General features: G+C 59.8%; 1 protein-coding gene across 1 annotated transcript; it reads right to left on the bottom strand.

Annotated features, from left to right (window-relative positions):
- Positions 1–1,876: 1,876 nt before the first annotated feature.
- Positions 1,877–7,016, bottom strand: CDKN1A (cyclin dependent kinase inhibitor 1A). The gene is made up of 3 exons (XM_026111885.2): positions 6,948–7,016; positions 4,087–4,494; positions 1,877–3,564 (listed from the first exon to the last, which is right to left on the bottom strand). Exons 2-3 carry the CDS (start codon positions 4,484–4,486, stop codon positions 3,515–3,517), a joined length of 450 nt encoding a protein of 149 aa, XP_025967670.2. The 5' UTR covers positions 4,487–4,494; positions 6,948–7,016; the 3' UTR covers positions 1,877–3,514.
- Positions 7,017–14,502: the final 7,486 nt, after the last annotated feature.

The following is a 14,502-nucleotide window of genomic DNA, read 5'->3' as shown; positions in this document are numbered from 1 at the left end:
GGAGAAGGAGCAAAGCTGCAAAGCCCCCCTTAGGTCCGGGACTGGGAGAAATCCCCCTCTGCATCCTCTGTGCCGGTGTTTCCGATGCACCTCGCCCAAGTTACCGGATTGCTCTAAACCCAGCGCAGCCGGCTGGGCCGCCCACTGGTTTCCAGCATCGCTGCTTGCAACGGGAGGGGGAAACAGGTTTTGCTCCATTTTTCCTATCCGCAAAGCGGGAAGAGATCCCAAGCAACTGCTTAAAGGATAACAAGGGCAATGCCAAATATTATCTTTAAGTTATAACTAGCACCAACGGCCGCTGGCACCGCAGAGGACAGCTCAGACGCGAGCCAAGGCTGTACCACCACTTGGATTTTGCTTTCCAGACCCTGGGCGCTGCCATCTCTCGCTGGCCAGGGAATATCTTGGTGGCACCGGGCCACGCTCGGCCTCGGCCGGCCGCCCCCGGCGTTTTATCGGCTCTGCTCTCGCGGGAGCGGCACTGCCGGGCTGAGCCCGGGCGAAGGGAGCGTGCGGGGGCCGGAGCTGGCTCGGAGCCGCCTGGAAAGGCAGGAGCCGCGGGGGGAGGCTGCTGCTCCGGCTTTTGCTGCTTGTCCAAAGGGGCCAATAAGCCACCGGGAAGCTGCTGTGCGAGTGCCCTGCCCCGGTGCACCCACAGAGCCAGCTGGCCTGGCCCTGCTCATTAGCACTTTAACCTTAACGAAGCAGCAGCCAGCTCAGGTGCAACCACTTAGGCTGTGCATTTGCAGGCCGGGTTCAGGGCTCAGCTGTTTTGGGGCCACAGCCCCTCGCCGAGCAAAGCTGGCGCCTGTTACGCTGGATTGAAATCCCGCTGCGATGCCCCACAGCCAGGTAACACCCCAGGGAAGGACCTGCCCCACACCAGGGAGAGCCCAGAGCAAACCCTCCCCGGCCCTTGGGTCTCCTGGGAGCCTGGAAAGCAAATCCGGGTGCCAGGCTCCCTTTCCCGAGGGAGGGCCAGAGCTGCACAAGCAGGGGCGAGGGGAGTATCCGCCTCCTGGTTTATCTCCAGCTTCCTCAGTCCCTGCTCCCGGCAAACCCCGGGGGACAGCCGAGGGGAGCAGCTGGCAGCAGCCAGGGGCTGGAAGGACTGACATAAGAGCAGAGATTAAGCAGGCTAAATCTGTAGGGCTTGACTCAGCAGCAGCTACGAGACTGCGTGATAGCACCCTGCAAGCATTTCGAGGCACACAGCGGACGTGCAGGTGGTTGAATGCTACAGCAGAGCTTCCCGCTGCAGGACCCTGCACTGGTGGTAGGGGGTCTGCAAGCTGCTGGGGCCACACGGCAAAGGGGGCTGCTCGGCCACCACAGCACCCGTCCTGCAAGCCAGGCCACCCCACACCCAGCATCCCCATCCTGCACCCCAGACCACCCCACACCCAGCACCTCCATCCTGCACCCTGCACCACCCCACACCCAGCACCTCCATCCTGCACCCACCCAAGCAAGGTGGCATCTGCCTGGGGGTCAGGCCCAAGGCAGCAGAGGTTAAGCACAGGTTGTGGTGGTGTTTTGCCCCTTTCGGCTCTTGCACAGCTCCCAGCCCTGCTGCTTCGACACTGCAAAGCATTTACCCAAGGCTGCTACAGCCTCTTCCCCCAGCTGCCTAAGTGGGAATACATCTAATTTGTGCTCTAGCTGCTGCACCTGCTCCCAGGAGCCCTGGGACAGCAGGCAGAGACCCCAGCCCAGGGCTTCACCCACCAGAGCAGGCAGCTCGGCACCCCCAGCGGGACCCCCAGCCTCCACAGCCCAGCAGGGATCCAGACCCAGGCCCTCGCCCTCCTCCCCGCAGCACATGGGTTACTTCCATTAACCCAGTGACACAGATTCCCAGACACGAGACAAGTGCTTATTCAGAGCCACATTTATAGACAAACAGATATTTCCCCCCACCCCCCCCTTAGACTTAACAGCATCTTTATAAATAAACATTTAGTGCTGGGAGCTCGCCAGCTTTGCTGACAGCAAAGTGCATCTTGGTGCAAGGTGGGAGGTTGGCAGAGGGAGCTGGCAGGGAGCGGGAGGCCCCTCTTCTGCCTGGGACCATCTTGCACCAGTTTCCAGAGTCCAACTCCAGCAGGGCAGGAGACAAACCCAAAGTGCTGAGATCTGACAGCGTCGAGTCACTCGCGAGCAGCTACCCACCGCCAACGCAGGGCAAACCAGCCGCGGCCGAGCGGCCTCAGGCCAGGAGCCAACAGAAGCCACTCGTTTCCCAGCTGAGTCCAGGTGAGGGTCCTCCTCTCCCCCCAGCTCCAAAGGAGGAAAAAAGTCCAGGACAAAGCTAAAACTTCTTTCCGTGTCATCCCCGCTGGAGGGCAGGGCTCCCCTTTCCTCGAGCAGCCCAGCAGGGCCGGAGCAGCCAGCCCAGTGTCAGTATTTAACAAGGCAGGAACAAGAAGGCAAGTAGCACCAAACAAGCCAACAACAGGGAGAGAAAGGGGTTTAACAGGGTCAGCAGGGAGTTCAGGGGATCCCAAAGCTTCCCAGGCAGTGGTGGCCCCAGGCTTGACCAAAACACTGATGGATCTCAGGACCGGAGCTGTGAGCACAGGCATCTCCAGGGTCCCAGCAGGCAAGGGACAGCGCAAGGGGACATGTCCTTGCCTCAGGAAGCCCAGGTCTGGTCACAGCTAAAAACAGCCCTTCTCCCTGCTGTGGGAGGGGGGTGAGAGCCAGGAGACCTTGGTGTGAGTCACAGGGACCTCCAGCAAGTTTGTCACTGCTCCCCAGCCCATCTAACACGTGATGCATCGGTGAGTCACCTGGAGGAAGGGCTGTCCAGGGACCAGGCATTTCCTTTCCTCAGAAGCACCGGGGAAGGGAACGGCCCCCCTTGCGTCACCCCACTTCCAAGCACAGACAAGGACTCGCTGCCCCCGGGGCCGTCCCATCGGATGCCCTGTGCCAGCAGCCAGTGTGCTCAGAGCCTGGCTGCCCCAGGGCTTGGGCCACCGGGGCCATACGCACAAGCCAACCCTACGACCAGGGACCTTTTCCTGGGGGTTTCTGGAGTTTCTGCCCCACTGGGCTGCTGGGACAAGAGCATCCTCCATGACCAGCCTTCAGGCAGGGGGAGGACCACAGCTGGACAGTAGGATGGTGCAAGGACAGTGCTCAGCCCCACCAGCACAGGGCAGAGGACACAGGCTCTTCTCCACCTCCTCAGGTGGTGGGATGCCACAGTCTCAGCCTGCCAGGCCCTTTTCAGTCCTCCTCCATCCCCTCTGAGGGGCTACAAGCCTCAGCATGGGCTACTCCATATACATTGCACACAAGTGAAGGTCCCTCAGGACCCAGGGCTACTCATAAATAGGGAACTACAGACTCTACATTGCTTCACACACACAGCTTACATAGTACAGGGCTGAGAAAGGAGCCATGGACACCCCCAGGGCATCTCAGCATCAGCAGCTGTGAAGGATCCCCAATGACAGCACCCTCAGCAGAGAGGCACTTGCAAATGGAGCTGAGTACCACGAGGTCACGGCTTGGGCTTGTCAGGGACGATTCTCCGCTTGGAGTTGTAGAAATCTGGAGGGCAGAAAGAGCAGGTTGGAAATTGCCTCCAGCCAGTCTGGGGCAGCAGGGCAGGAAGGAGGAGGCATTTCCAGGGCAGCCCCCCAAACCCCAGCCAAGGCTATGCCCGAGTGGGCTTTGGAGGCATCCACCCAGGCCATGAGCTAGTTTCTTCTCCCAGGAGTGTTTGGTCTCACCTGTGCTTCTACCCTGGGTCCTGATCTTCAAGGAGTGGCTCAGGCCAGAAGTGAAGGCAATGGACTACTAATTAGGTCACCTTGAGCTACAAGACCCCCAAGCCTGGCCAGAGTCACCTGCCTCACCCCAGAGGGCCCAGTTTGCAGCCAGGCAGAGGGATCCCCCCCACTTATCTCTGCCCAGAAACCAGCCAGGGATCTCCCCATCCAGGCACCCTCAAGACCCCTCCATCTCTCCCTGCCATGAGAGTCAGGGCACCAGCCATGGTGGTCATGACACCATCTCACCACAGCGAGATGCAGCCGACAGCACGGGGGACACCAAGCCTCCAGCACTCACCCTTGATGGTGCTCTGCTTGCGTTTCAAGCGCTGCGGGGAACCAGCCGTGCCAGCCTCAGAGTCTTGCCGAGGCGTCTCAGAGCAGGCCTGGCCAGGATGGTCCTTGGAGGGTACCTTAGGGGCTGAGGAGCAGCTCTGGCTCTCACTGCTGGTGGCCTTGGACAGGCTGTGCAGCTGCTGGTCAGCAAAGATGATCCTCTCCCACTTGAAGCGCCCTTCCAAGGGCGTATCCGTCTCAAAGTCGAAGTTCCAGCGATGCTGGGCTTCCTCCAGCTGCCGCCTCAGCAGATCCTGGAAGTCATTTTGGAGCTGGTGGTGGTCCACAGGCCCAAAGAGGTTCCTGCACACCTTGCTGCTGCAGGGCATCTGCCGGCCGGCCCTGCTCTGCGACAGAGGCATCGCGGTGGCTGCGGGGAGGAAAGCAGCAGCGGTTACGGGGGTGTCGTGCAAGCCGTGAGCAAGCGGGAGGGCCAGCACATCTGCTGCCAGAGCAACACATGCAGGAGCCGCAATGGCCAGGCTGGGCAAGGCTTGGCCCCGCAGCAAAGCAACCACAGAGTGGAAACCTCCCTGCCTCCAGCTGCCAGACTTGGCCTGGGCCTCGGGCATTCAGGATTTCAGGGCTGTCTTGAGCAGAGGGAAAGACTTGAGCACAGCTGAGGTCAGATACAGCCTGGGTGCAACTCAGGAACACGGGAAAGGGGCAGATATTGAAGTTCACCATTCCTCCTCCACCAGGTCTGAGGGTTGCCGGAGCAAAGCTCCGGGCACCTCGATGCTGCCAGCAGCACTCTCAGTGCACTGGCTCGAGCCACAGCCCCGCTGGCTTCCCACTTCAACACAGGCACAGGACAAGCTTGCACACGGACAAGTGAGGCAACAGGATGTTTTTCTGGCCATTTCTTAATCTTGAGAAGCCAGGCATGGTGGCACGGAAGCCCTTTGAGCAAGCAGCGAGAACATGCCACGAGCTCGGTCACTTTTGCTAACCACCCTTGTTATCTGCAAGAAGCTGTTGGGTAACCAGGGACGAGACCCTGTTCCTCTGCTCGAGGCCAAGAGCCTTGACCTTCACGGTTAGACAGCAGCGTCCTTCAGCCCAAGCAGTCCATCCCCTCGCACATGCATGGGTTGATGGACCCCCTATGCAGCCTGCAATTACGGCAGGAGCCTCTTATTGGAGCAAGGCAGACATAACCCTGTTTTCCATGGTTTTCCAAGACTTGACCCCATTTGGTTAGCTGTATTCATTAAACCCCATCAACAGAGTCACAGAAACAAGCCCCGTTCCCTGCACGCACAACAGGGCATCCTTGGTCTTCCCCACTGGATGAGGGAGCTCCAAAGCCGGGACCACCACAGACCCCCCCAGACTCGCACTCACCCCGCTTCCCCAAGGTTGGGGTGTCCAACCCCAGTAGCTTCAGCTGGTGCCAACCCCAGCATGGAAAACTGCCCAAATTCAGCGCTTCAGCCCCTTTCGAAGCTGTCAGCATCACCTTCTCCACACGCACCACCATGGGGTGTCAGCAGAGCCCTGGGCAGCCTCCAGCCCCACACGCTCGAGGCTGCCCCGACCCTCCGCTCGCGGTGATGCGGCCCAGCCGCAAACCGGGGCAGAGCATCCCCGAGTATAAATAGAAATCCAGCTTCTATCTCGTGGCCGGCTCCCAGGGTGACCTCATCGCCAGGCAAGTCCCAGCATGTCCGGGCAAGCCCCGGCAGGTAGCAGCCAGGGGACGCGTTTCGACATCGAGCCCGGACGCCCGCACCGCCTCGGCGCTCCCGGGCCTCCGAGGGGGCCCCAGGCCCCCCGCGCCCAGCCAGGCCCCACGCCTTGTCACGGCGTCACCCTGACTCACGAGGGCAGAATCAGCGACGGAGCCGCCAAATCCGGAAGGCCGGGGTGGGTGTAACCCCCCCTCCCACGGGGCTTTGCCATCCTCCCGAAAGCCAGAGCTTCCAGCTGGAGAACCCCAAGACCAGGGCAAACAGGTGATGCAGGTTCAGGGTTGCATTAAAAGCCTCACCCAGGCCGGGATCAAGGCACTGCTCGGGGAGCCAAGAGACACACACACCCCCGCAGCGCGGCTCACCTGCGCGACACTGGGACCTGCCCTTTACCAGTTACACCAGTTTGTGGGAACCGCGGGGAACGGGAGAGGCCGGCAGCAGCCAGGCTCCCGCAGGGCTGTCAGGGCTTGCTGCAGGTGTGCCGCCCCGAGCCGCTGCCTCCCCTGCGAGGGGGGCACAGCGCAGAGGACGCCCCGCTCGTGACACTGGTGAGACCTTGGGGGTCTCCAGGGAAAAGGGCTATTTCGGCGGGACACGTCCCCGGATAACAGCCCGCAACTGGAAACCTCCCAGTCCCCGCCATTAACACCAGCGCGGCTACTCCGGCCGCTCCGAGGCGGCGGGCACCGACGGGGCGGGCAGCGATGCTCCGCGCCGCGGCAGCCCCGCAGGCGACGGCGGGCCGAGCCCCGGCCCCGGCCCCGCAGTGCGGCCCGCTGCCCGCCGGGGGGCGAGCGCAGCCCAGCCGCGACGCCGCGGGGACGGGCGCAGCGGGGCGCCCCGGGGGCTCCGCGGCCCCGGCCGCCCCCTCCGAGCCCGGCCGCTGCGACGCGACGCGAGAGGCCCCGAGCCACCGGCGCGGCCGCCCCCCCCCCCCCCCCGCCCGCGGCCACCGGCGCGGAGCCGCCGCCGCCGCCCTCCCCGTCCCGCTGCCACCGGTTTCGCCCCTCCCCGCTGCGCCGCGGCTGCCGCTCACCGCCCCCCCGGGGGCACCGGGCAGGGCGGACGGGACCCCCCCCCCCGCTTTCCGCCGCAGGCCGAGGCGGCCGCGCCCCGCCGCACTCACCGTCGCGTCGCGTCTGCCGGCAGCCGGTGCCCGGCGCGTCTCGCCCCGCTTTTATACGGGCCGGGGCGGGGCCTCGCCGCTGGCGCAGCCGGGGTTTCCCTCCCGCCCCGGCCCGGCCCGGCCCGGCCCCGCGGAGCCCGCACGGTGCCAGCGGGCAGCGGGGGGCGCAGGGACCCCCCCCGGGCTGGGGATGCACAGACCCCCCCATCGGGGGATGCAGGGGTCCCCCTGTTAGGGGATGCAGAGACCCCCCCCATCGGGGGATGCAGGGGTCCCCCTGTTAGGGGATGCAGAGACCCCCCCCATCGGGGGATGCAGGGGTCCCCCTGTTAGGGGATGCAGAGACCCCCCCCGACTGGGAATGCAAAGACCCCCCCATCAGGGGGTGCAGGGAACCCCTCACTGGGGATGCAGGGACCCCCCCTCATTGGGGATGCAGAGTCCCCCCATTAGGGGATGCAGAGACCCCCCATTAGGGGATGCAGGGACCCCACCCCCCCAAATCCACACCTTTGACTTTAGAGAGCAAACCTTTACCTGGGGGCGGGGGGGGGGGGACACCACATCCCCCCCCGGCCTTTCCCAGGCCAGGGGTTTTGCTGCCCGTGGGGGTATCTGCGACGGGGCAGATTTAAATGGGGTTGGGGGTCCTGAGCTGACCAGGGAGCCCAGCCCGGACGATGCTCCCCGGTGCCCAGCACCCGTCCCGGGCCGGGCGGGTGGCAGAGCCGGAGGGCGCCTCCGCCGTGTCCGGGTGACCTTCGAAACCACGACGTGGGCGACAAGGGCGCAAACAAAGCCGGGTGGGTTTGTCACTTCTGAGGTGCAAAAAATTGCCTGCACGTTTTCAAGTGTCCAACAGCACAGGAGGCAAAGCGCTCGCTTGCGGCTGGCTTTGCGGGGGGGGCGGGACCCTCGGAGCCCCCCGAGCAGGCGGTGCCAGGCACTGCGACCTCCTGGGAGTGAGACCCTCCGCCTGCAAAACCCCGGCGCCTTTCCCAGCTTGACCAGCAGCTTCGCCACCGATCTGGACAAGTCGAGACTAGGTTTGGGCATGTCTGGCTGGAGCCTCTGGGCAAGCAACCCGAAACGACAACATGCGAGGCAGGAGAAAAGCCAGGCCTGGCACAGCGAGACCCAAACGTCCCCAAGATCTCGCTGCGGGGTTTAATGCGATGCTTAACGTGGCTGGGGCTGGAGCCGGCTCGGAAGAGCTGGGAGCCGGCGTCCGCTGTCCAGCACGCACTCACACCCCGCCGGGCTCAGGTTTTGCAGCTCGTGCGTTTGATTCCTCCCGAAAACGCAGACGACAAACCCGGCCCGGGCGTTTGCGAGCGGCGGGGCAACCACGACGGCCCTGCAGCGACGGGCAGCCGCTGCTGCGCTCTTCGTGCAGGAGTGATTTTTGCTTTCAGCCTCGTGCTGTGGAGAGGTTTGATGCATCGGTGTATCGTCTGCTTGCAAAACGCCGTGTGAGCCGCAGCGGGTGGTTTCCCTCCCCCTGGATTTGATGAAGACGCGAGCGGCACCGAAGGAGAAGCGCAAACACGGCGGCAGCGGCAGCAGCAGCAACGCGCTGTGCCCCCCCCCGTGGTACCTCCACCTCCAGCCGCTCGCGGGGACGGCAGACGAATATGCACTCACCGAAAGGATGCGAATTCCTTAAATGAGCTCTTTTTCCTGAAAAGCACCTCAATTAAGCGAATGGGACTGTCAAAACCAGCTGCCGAGGGCGCAGGCTCGTTTGCGCAGGCGGCTGCTGACTGCGGCAAGCTGCGGTGCGAGGAGTGATGGAGGCCGGATTAAAAAAGCGAAACGACGAGAGAGAGCTGACCGGCGGGTCTGGCCGGCGCGAAACCCCCGGCTTTGCAAGGGTCCCTCGCCAAGCCGAAGCCGGCCAGCAACCGAGAGCGGGCGCAGGTTTTCCCTTAGAAAAGCGACTCCGTAATTTGTCCCTGCAGCTTCCGGACGGGGCAGGGTCCAGGGCCCACTTCGTGCCGGATCACAGGTTTCCTCCCGCCTGGCTTTCATCGCCGCCGGCTCCTCTCCTGGCCCCCGCACCTGAGTTTTGCCGGGGCGGCTGCGGCCGAGGGGAAAAACCCGGTGATTAACACGGCAGGCGGGACGGAAAGGAGGGAAGCCGGCGGTGACTCACGGTGCGGAGCCCCAGCGGAGGGAGCAGCCGGAGCGCGGAGGCGCCGGGCAGCGGAGCGGGATGCTGCCGGACCCTTCCTCCCGCCCGCATGCATGCGGTTTTTAGAAGCGACCATGTCCTGCTGACGTACTATGTCTAAAAACGTGCTCCTGAGGCCCGAAGCCAAAGGGAAAATAAAGCCGCAGCTTTCTAAGTGCCCTTCTGCCACGGCAAAGGCTTTGCCGAACCGCGCCGGGTCCCCTCGGCCGCTTTCCCCGCCGCGCCGGGCTGCCGGCAGGCGAGAGCCCGTGGAGGGCCGGGGCGGCCGCGGGGTCACGTATGCAGCTGCATTAATCACGGCGGCGGCGGGTGAGTCAGCGCGGTGCAGCGCCCTGCGCCCGCCGACCGACGTGCCCCGACGCGTCCCCGGCACCGAGCCCGGCCGCGCCGACGGGTCGAGCCTCGGCGCTGCGAGGCCGCGAGGGAAGCGAGGTCTGCGGGAAACGGGATGCTCCTGCCGCGGCAGCCGGTGTCGCCGGGAGAAGCAGGGGCGCCTGGGGCGGATGAGGCTCCTGCGGGTGTTTCGAGACGAGGTTGGCGAAGGCGGATCGTGGACGTGCACCGCAATTTTGCAAAGCGGGATAAACCGAGGCCCTGCAAAGGCCTGAATTACCGCTCGCCATGCGCGGTCGCAGGCCACGGGGTGTTTTTGCAGCCCGTAGAGACGTGGATCCTGCAGAACGCAGCGGGCAGCAGCCCACGGGCCCTCTCCCCTCTCCCCCGGAGCCGCTGCGTGCGAGGGCTCACGGAGCAGCAGCGCTCGGCTCACGGGTGCTAGAGGCTCCGCCGGGGGCAAAGCCACCAAATGAAGCCGCCAACATCCAGGCAGCAGAAACCCCTTTGGCAAGATTAAAACCTCCCAGATTTTTTTTTATTATTATTCTCTCTCCTAACAAGCGTTTTTTTTTAAAGTGGGAAACGCGAAGGCTCTTAATGAAACGCTCACGCTCCAGCAAAAGTCTAAATGGATCCAGTGTTCGGCTGAGCGGCGTTTATATCCCGGCGAAGGCTGTTTTCCCATCAGCTCTTTGAAGTGCCCAATTAAGTGATTTTATACTAATAGGATTTTCCCAGGAAAGAAAGGCAAGAATGACAAAACGCTGAATGCTTGATTAACTCTGCCCCTAAAAGGACTTGGATCGTGTTAATCGGCTGGTTCCCGGCCATCTCCAGCCCTCGTTTGCTCCATTTATGCAGGCATTTTGATGAGACCCCGGCCCCGACAGCGGGATCGCACCAGGCGCGACCGGCGGGATGAGACGGGCCCCGAAACGAGGCCTTCGGTTCCTGGAAATCTTCCTGGATGCGGGAGCCATGAATTGTTCGCTTCATTCGGCCCCTCGCTCGCTTTCGCCCGACATCGGGTTCTTCTAGGCCCGTTCCCAGTCATTAACGTAATTGCTTCGCTGCCTTTCCATGGGCGATTTGGGCGCTTTTTTTTTTTGGCTGGCAGCAAAGAGCCTCATTGTTCGCGGCCGGCGAGGGGCTGCACAAGACGGGGGCCGTCTTGCATCGTGGCTCGGGCTGCTGCGCGGTATCGGATGGAGCAAGCAAGGGCAGGGCACAACCGCGTGCGCACGACTGCCGGTAAAGCCGTCGGTGATGACACAACAGCCGCCACCTAGATGCTTAATTGCATTTTCCTTTTCATCTGTTACTCACATTCAGCCCAAACTCCTGGGCTTTGGGGAGCGGAGCAGCCTTCGCCCCGGACCGAACCTGGGATGTGCTTGACACCGCGCGCGGACACGCAAAGCTGTGCCAGATCCCTGGTGACAGCCCACCACGCGCCCTTCCCGGGAGCTCCACCGAATGAGGATCCAACCTGGGGATTTCCAGCACAAAATCTTTCTCTTTTGGTTTCGTCCTCCCTCGCTAGGTTTTCAGACTTGCCGACGAGCGTCAACTTCGCACCGCGGAGAAGGAAGTTGCTGCATCGTGGAGTTGCCGTCGGCAGTGGAAGTGCTCCCTCCTTCACCCGCCACCCGTCACCCCGAGCCAGGGCCCTTCCCGTCACCCCGTCACAAGCTTGGGAGACGTAGGAGAAGAGCAGAAGCTTCATAGAAGACCAGAAGCTCCAACTGTAATGTGCCACAAGGAGAGCGAGAGAGACGGAGAGAGGGAGGGAGGGAGGTCATCACCGACAGCAGGAAATACAGACACCTGAAAATATCCACGCTGCCGAGGAGGTCAAAAACCGCCGCACTGGTCTCTATCAAATCAATGTGGGGGAAATTCATGACTCCAAACCTGATGAATGTTTAACCATGAGTTTATGAGCAGGACATGTCAACCAGGCACCTGCAAGAAGCAATATTGGCAGGAGCGCCGGCATACCACACCTGAACCCTATCTCTCCAGCTGCAGCAACCTCCTCCCAAAAAGCTTATAAGAGTAATGCATGAAAAGGCGATCAATTCAACATTCGCTAGCACCAGGAAACACTGCACTGAATCCAGTAAACAGACATTTTTCGGTAACCTACAGCGTTTTAATGCGATGGCAGATAATGCCACTATTCGTCAGAAACCAGGGCCCGCAAATGTTTTCCAACAAACAACGCAGCGCGTTGAATATTCATAGGCGAAGCAGCCTATGCAGACGGCAGAGATAAGGCTGCTCTCTCCCAGCTGGCAGGAGCGATCTTCCAGCCGGCTGAAAAGCGACACCCAGGGTGACACGGCCGCTCCACCCTGATACCGCGCTCCACCCTGATACCGCCGCTCCGCTGCAACCCTGCAATGCCGCCAGCCTGCCAAGGGCCCGCGCGCCCGGGAGCCCTGCGCCGCGGTGGAAGCGGAGGTGCCGACGGCCGGCTCTGCTGCTCGCCCTGCCCGCGGGCGCAGCGGGCGCGGATGCGTCGCAGCCCGCCAGCACCTTCACGTGCCGTCCGCCCGGGGCAGCCCAAGCACGGTCTCACCGCAACCAGGATCACACAGGGGAATCTGAGGGTTAACGCTGCTGAAATCTGTGGAAAAAATCATCGGCAGTTGGGCTTTATAGAAAGAAAAGGATGGGGAGGACGTACAGTGCCATTTGGGTTGGGTTAAACGAGTCGGTGCCGCTGCGAATAAAAGCTACTCCCGCAAAAATACAGACGGTGAAGATGGCTCTAAGGACCGAGCAGGAGCACTGCTTCATTCAGTGCAAGCGCTTGTCCAACTAATAGCTATGTCAGCTACTAAATTATTAAATAATAGATGAATGAATCACTTGGGAACATAGCGTTCCTGTTGCACAGTCTATTTTATATTTGTCCGGATCTAGTGTTAGAAATAGTTAGTCCAAAACATGTATTTGTTTGAACGGCAATAATAGACTGCAATAGTACTGCCTAAGCGACCCAGAACAGCCTAAGTGAAACTTTTGAAATGAAAGAGAAAACGGAGCAATTGTTTGTATTTCTAGGAAGTCAGGATGTTTCTTACAAGGCTTGGGATGCTGGGGTGCTACTTTTGAGCATCTGCTCTACTAAGTGACTTTAATAGTTTTCAAGGGAAAAACGTCTTTGATTATTTTGTCTATTTTTGGTAGGTTGGAGTGTGAAATTGGAGCTAGCTGCACTTCAGCGAAAGGAGAAGTGAAACACTTCGGGGCAGGTCTAACATGCTGTACAACGATCATCTCGCTGCGCGGAATCCAACGTCAAACCTGAGTCACTGGAATCGCATCCTTCCCTTTGACTGTCGGTTTTTCGAAGGGGTTGATGCTCCAGTTCCCCATCCCAGAGGGGGTGAAGAGTTCTTCAGTCTCCTCTAGACTGCTCTTCCCCTTGGGACACGGGGAGACGGTTTTAACGAGATACTTGTTTTCTAACCTGCTAAATAGTTGGATCCTCCCCAGCTCCCCTAAAACCTCTCTACTCCTGCACACACCACTTGTCTGTTACTTCCTCTGACACAACGGCGGGGCAATGAAGTTACCTTCTCGGTTTTGCCTTTTCTAGCTAAGCAATGCTGAACCATGTCAACGCTGCTGTGTGACATTTCACGGTGGCGACTCTGCCTCAGGTTTTGGACGCTGCTCACGAACGAGTTCTGAGGTAGAGTATGATTTGAACACAGGTTGGAGGCGGTGAGTAAAGCCAGCCAAAACAGGAGAAAGTTGGCCAAATATTCTGTTGCTTCGTGGATCTTTATGCTGTGGGATGACGGGACACTGTGACATCTCGTGCTGATGGTACCACAGGAAGAAAAACTGGGAATGTGTCTGAAAGGAAGGAGTGTTCCAGAAATAGCTAATAATGGGAGAAAAAAGCTCCTGTATCAGTAAGGTACTCTTTATTTTCATGAGCGAGTTCTGCTGCTCCAGGTACAGGTCCATGTACAGGTCCATGGCCGTTCAGAGAGGAGGCATAACCACCTGCTGCAGGCAGTGCTTGCTGCCACAAGAAGACCCAGAGGGCAAGGTGCAGTTTTTCTGATGTCATCTTTGACTCCAAACAAAAAGAAACATAGAGACAGGGAGCACAAAGAGTACAAGTGATTTTCTGTCAAGACCATATTTTAGTTCTTGCAGAGTTGGTGAGACTGGAGTACAGAATGGGACAGGTCGGGAAATGAGAAACATGTTCCTTTTGGGAGGTGAAGTGCAGTAGCTCCCCAAATGTGGTTTGAAACAGTTTTGTTAATTGGAATCACTGTCAATATTTCGTAAGATTGCAGTTGCTCAACCAGCTAAGAGCTTGGTTAACTGAACCTATTTGAAGGTCTGTGGAACGTGTCACATTGAAATAATCGTTAACCTCTGCATTTTCCGATTTAAGTGCAAGACATGCTTAAATTCTCTGCCGTGAATAGAGCAGCATGTACATAAAAAAGGGAAAAAAATATCCCTTTCTTAGCAAATCCATTTGCACACAATACTTTCTCCAGGGAGAGTGTGAGAACAGAAGAAACCACACACGGACAGAAGGCAGCTATGTTGTTTAACGTGCCTCTTGGCTGTGCTTAGATACTGTCCCGAGGAGTGTCAGACAGGGCAGCGTTAACCTCAGGATGCTTCCACGTGAAAGCGGGGAGGAAAAGGAGAGGTGACTAAACCTCTCCTCAAATTAGAAATGCAGCCTAACGCTTCAGAGTGAGTACCATGAAACTGACCCCTGAAAGAGCTTCAAAAGTAACAGAAGAGATTTCCCCAGAATGTGGTAGCCCTCAAACCAGGGTTGACTTTCTGAGGATCAGGTGCAAGTCACCTAGTTCTGCCAAGGAACCACTGGATTGTGCCCTTTCGGGTGGTTTTGGCCAGGTGGGATTGATTAGTGGTTCCTCCTGGTTCAAGAATCTTTGCAGGGTGAAGGATATTCCTAGCATTAAATATGAATGTTTTTTAACATAGCTACTTTTTTTTTTTTTTTTTGGC

This window comes from Dromaius novaehollandiae, chromosome 27, assembly GCF_036370855.1.
Source record: "Dromaius novaehollandiae isolate bDroNov1 chromosome 27, bDroNov1.hap1, whole genome shotgun sequence".
Classification (NCBI taxonomy): domain Eukaryota; kingdom Metazoa; phylum Chordata; class Aves; order Casuariiformes; family Dromaiidae; genus Dromaius; species Dromaius novaehollandiae.
The sequence above is the reverse complement of the archived record's forward strand: the minus strand, read 5'-3'. Positions and strand labels throughout refer to the sequence as shown.

Coding starts and splice junctions, on each gene's coding strand:
- CDKN1A (XM_026111885.2), bottom strand. CDS start 4,486: ATGCCTCTGTCGCAGAGCAGGGCCGGCCGGCAGATGCCCTGCAGCAGC. Junction 3,565..4,086: donor CAAGCAGAGCACCATCAAGG/GTGAGTGCTGGA, acceptor TCTGCCCTCCAG/ATTTCTACAACTCCAAGCGG.